The following is a 4,057-nucleotide window of genomic DNA, read 5'->3' on the forward strand; positions in this document are numbered from 1 at the left end:
TGCACCGTGGAGTAGCTCCGAAGGAGTGAACCACGTATATCTGTGAGTACTGTGTTTGATTTTGTGCCTTTATTTTGTGTATTTAGTCTCCGTTCGAGGTGTTATTATTAGGCGTGTAACCTAACAAGAAGAAAACAAGAAACAAGAGTAAAGAATGCATGACAATTGTAATGTGCTTGTGCAAATTATCATGTCCTTATGCACTGGAATGGTTGGATATTTTGTAATTTATGTACAAGACAGCATACTTGATTTGGTTATTTTTAACGCTATTGTAAATAGCATTTGTCTTGGCAAAGTATTGGTGAGTAATTTCATTTAAATCTGCACTTACCTCTAATAATGATACCTCTTTGTGTCCTGGCTTTTGCGATCACACTAGTGCTCTCAGTCTCAAGGTAGCTGTTATGCCCACTTGTACTTAAGTTTTCTTATGAATTTCAGGGGTGGTGCAATTAAATTTTTGGGCACACAGCGACATTATGACAAGTGGCTGAAAGACACTGAAAGGTATCTAGTCAAAGGTTGCTTTGCAATGACAGAATTGGGGCATGGCAGCGATGTATGTGGAATTTATGAAATCATGTTCTATAGTTTTTTTTTCCTCCCACGGAGATCAACTCTAAATAGGGTGAGAAAACAAAAAGCACCTATAGAATTCAGTTAAGACATAAAATCACCTTAAAGGAGGGTTCCGGTATCAATCAACCACTTTAACATATTTTACAACGAAATTTCAATTGAAATTCCTAAAATGCCCATAAAAACCACACATGTCGTGGTATGTCTTCTTAACCAAACCTAAACCAAAATTATGTGTTGGCATGTGGTTATTTTTGATATTTCAATCAAGATGTCACCATGAAATAGGTCAAGGTGGCTAATTGCAACTAGAACGCCCTTAGATGTGGTTTTTGTTTTAATTGAAATTTAAAGGTGGTTTTCGTAATCTCACCCTATTTTATAAGGTGGTTTCTGCAGAAAACCCTTTTCTAAACAAGTTGATTTTCTTGACCAATAACTGTCTTGGTCTCATAATGTACTTTCTCCCGTTTTCAAGATACGGAGAATGGAGACGACTGCCACATATGACAAAGAGACCGGAGAATTTGTCATTAACACTCCCTGTGAATCAGCTCAAAAATACTGGGTTGGTGGTTCTGCTAATGTAAGAATTTTTTACTGTTCATGACCTTCAACCTACTTTCTGTGCTGCCCTGATGTAATTCTTCGACATGGTTGTCCCTTAACTATTGGCAGAATGCTACACACGCAATACTCTTCTCTCTACTCTACATAAATGGGACGAATGAAGGAGTGCATGCATTTATAGCTCAGATTAGAGATGCTGATGGAAATATATGCCCCAATGTACACATAGCTGATTGTGGTCATAAGATTGGATTGAATGGAAATGATAATGGACGTATTTGGTAACAAACATACTTTCAATGATGTGCTTTCTTTTATGATGGAGAATTCATGTTGGCTGATCCTTGATTCTGGTTTACTCAGGTTTGACAATCTGCGAGTGCCCCAAGAGAACTTGCTGAACTCAGTTGCTGATGTACTGTCCGATGGGAAATATGTGAGCGCAATAAAAAACCCAGAACAGGTAGTAATTAGCATTTTCATTACTCCCCTGGATTTTATATCTGATGAAGAAAATTATGAATGATTTCTTGTTCCTATTTCTATTTATTTATGAAACCTTTACTTTTCTTCTCTCCAGAGATTTGCGGCTTTCATGGCTCCCCTAACATCTGGTCGTGTAGATGTTGCATCCACTGCAATTTATTCATCAAAGGTAAGCACTTCCTGTGTACTTTCTGCTTTTTCTGTGCTTGTGGTGCATTTTTACTGACCTGTATCTTATATATGGTTCCAGCAAGGTTTAGCTATAGCTGTGAGATATGCACTCACAAGACGAGCTTTCTCTATTACACCAGACGGTCAAGAGGTTCTGCTGCTTGATTATCCTAGTCATCAGCGGCGTCTTCTGCCCCTTGTTGCAAAAACGTAATTTCCCTCTATTCTTTATAGTTTATCATTTTGAGTAAATTTCACAAAATTCCTCTCAAGTTTTGGCCAATTTTTAGATGACCCTCTCTACTTTATAAATGTCATTAACCAAACTTGAGAGGGTTTTGTGAAATTCACCCTATCATTTTATATTTCTTTGAGTACTCATGCCTATTTTGAAGTGTATAGATAGTTGATATATAATATAAAAGCTCATTCGGTATTTATATTTGAACAGATGTGCAATGAGCTGTGCTATCAACTTCTTGAAGAAGAGTTATGCGAAGAGGACCCCAGAAACTAACAAAATCATGCATGTCTATTCAAGTGCTCTTAAAGCTACACTGACTTGGCATAACATGAGAACATTACAGGTTTGCATGCTACATAGGTTAAGTTTCATATCTTTTGCAACTTAAGATTCATCTTGCTCATTTGGCATTTTCTTTTTCGTGTTAGGAATGTTGTGAGGCTTGTGGAGGGCAAGGGATCAAGACGGAGAATCGTATTGGGATTTTGAAAGGTGAATTTGATGTACAATCGACCTTAGAGGGAGACAATAATTTACTGATGCAACAGGTATTTTCAATAGCTTTTTGTTGGATTGACTCTTTCTTCAAGTTAAAACAAGCCAGTGGAGCTCTATGATATCATATAAATTGAATCAGGTAAGCAAAGCACTTCTCGCTGAATATATAGCAGCTCAGAGGAAGAAGTCGCCATTTAAAGTATTGGGATTGGAACACATGAATGATCCCTGCCCTATAATCTCAGATAATTTAACAGGCTGTAGTCTTAGGAGCATCAAGTTCCAGGTACAGCTTTACTATTCTTCTATCTATAATTGTTCATCCCATAGAACTAACTCTGATATGAAAAACAGACTGATGTTTTCTACTTGAGAGAACGACATCTGTTGAGACGCTTTGCTGCAGAAATTCCCCAATATCAAGCTCAGGGAGAAAGTAAAGAGAAAGCCATCCTCCTGGTAAGGGGTCATATTGCTTTCCTCCATTTATTTCTCTGTTGTACATTATTGGGGACATTGTTATTTCCTATTGTTTATTAGAGTTATCGACTTGGCGAGGAGTTAGCTAGAGCCTTTACAGAGCGGACTATATTGCAAACTATCATAGAGGCAGAAATATTGTCTTCTGACCCATTGAAGGTATTTTTCTTAGATTAGCTAGTCCGAGTATGCAACTAAAAAGCAGATGTATATGCTTAATCTCACCTCTTAGTCTTTTTCATTATTTGTAGGATGTGTTGGGATTGTTAAGGTCCATGTATGCCTTGATTTCTATCGAAGAGGACTCATCCTTCCTTCAGTATGGGATACTGTCACCTAGCAACTTTGCTGCAGCAAAAAAAGAAGTGATGAAGTTGTGCAGCGATCTGAGACCCCATGCTCTAGGCATTGTCAGCTCCTTCGGCATCCCTGATTCTTTCTTAAGCCCCATAGCTTTCGATTGGGTTGAAGCCAATTCATGGGGCTCACCCAACTCAGGAAATTGCTAATCCCTCAATTGTGACGCGATAAGGTTTCCATCAATAATCTGCTTGATTTATTGAATTCCAAGAGATCTCTCTGTAAAAATGTATTATAACAACACTCAAAATTTCATCCTATGTTTGGGAAGGAGTTCTGGACGATTGCTTGTTGTAATGTGGAGTACAAATGTATTTCAAATATTCTCACTAATAAGCTGAAGGATTTGTTGAAATAAGTAGTAGGCCTCAACCAAGGTGCTTTTGTAAAGAGGAGAAACATTTTACACAATATTCTTCTAGTTCAAGAATTGGTTAGGCACCATGACTGACAGCACATTAGCCCTACATGTGTCGTAAATATAATCTAAGAAGCATATGATACATTGAATTGGGATTTTGTTCAAGATTATCATGAAGGGATATGGTTTTCCTCTCAGATTTATTCACTGGGTGAAGACATGTATTAGAGGTGCTCACTATTCTATTCAAGTTCATGGAGAGCTATGTGGCTAGTTTGCTGGAGGTAGAGGTATCAAACAAGGGG

General features: G+C 37.7%; 1 protein-coding gene across 2 annotated transcripts; it reads left to right on the top strand.

Moving 5' to 3' along the window:
• LOC109837847 (acyl-coenzyme A oxidase 3, peroxisomal-like) lies at positions 419-3,781 on the top strand. Of its 2 annotated transcripts, none has more exons than XM_020406213.1 (12): positions 419-562; positions 1,061-1,168; positions 1,261-1,433; positions 1,516-1,615; positions 1,733-1,807; positions 1,889-2,019; positions 2,261-2,396; positions 2,482-2,601; positions 2,691-2,837; positions 2,906-3,010; positions 3,092-3,190; positions 3,283-3,781. In XM_020406213.1, exons 1-12 carry the CDS (start codon positions 434-436, stop codon positions 3,538-3,540), a joined length of 1,581 nt encoding a protein of 526 aa, XP_020261802.1. In that variant the 5' UTR covers positions 419-433; the 3' UTR covers positions 3,541-3,781. The 2 variants fall into 2 exon arrangements, with proteins under 2 accessions (XP_020261802.1, XP_020261803.1); XM_020406214.1 differs by having other exon boundaries at positions 450-510.

Source organism: Asparagus officinalis, chromosome 4, assembly GCF_001876935.1.
Source record: "Asparagus officinalis chromosome 4, Aspof.V1, whole genome shotgun sequence".
NCBI classification, from domain to species: domain Eukaryota; kingdom Viridiplantae; phylum Streptophyta; class Magnoliopsida; order Asparagales; family Asparagaceae; genus Asparagus; species Asparagus officinalis.

Excerpts from the sequence above, each read along its gene's own strand:
- LOC109837847 (XM_020406213.1), top strand. The coding sequence starts at position 434 with ATGAATTTCAGGGGTGGTGCAATTAAATTTTTGGGCACACAGCGACAT. Across the intron at positions 2,602-2,690 it reads ATAATTTACTGATGCAACAG|GTAAGCAAAGCACTTCTCGC; the intron begins GTATTTTCAATA and ends AAATTGAATCAG. Across the intron at positions 2,838-2,905 it reads TTAGGAGCATCAAGTTCCAG|ACTGATGTTTTCTACTTGAG; the intron begins GTACAGCTTTAC and ends TATGAAAAACAG.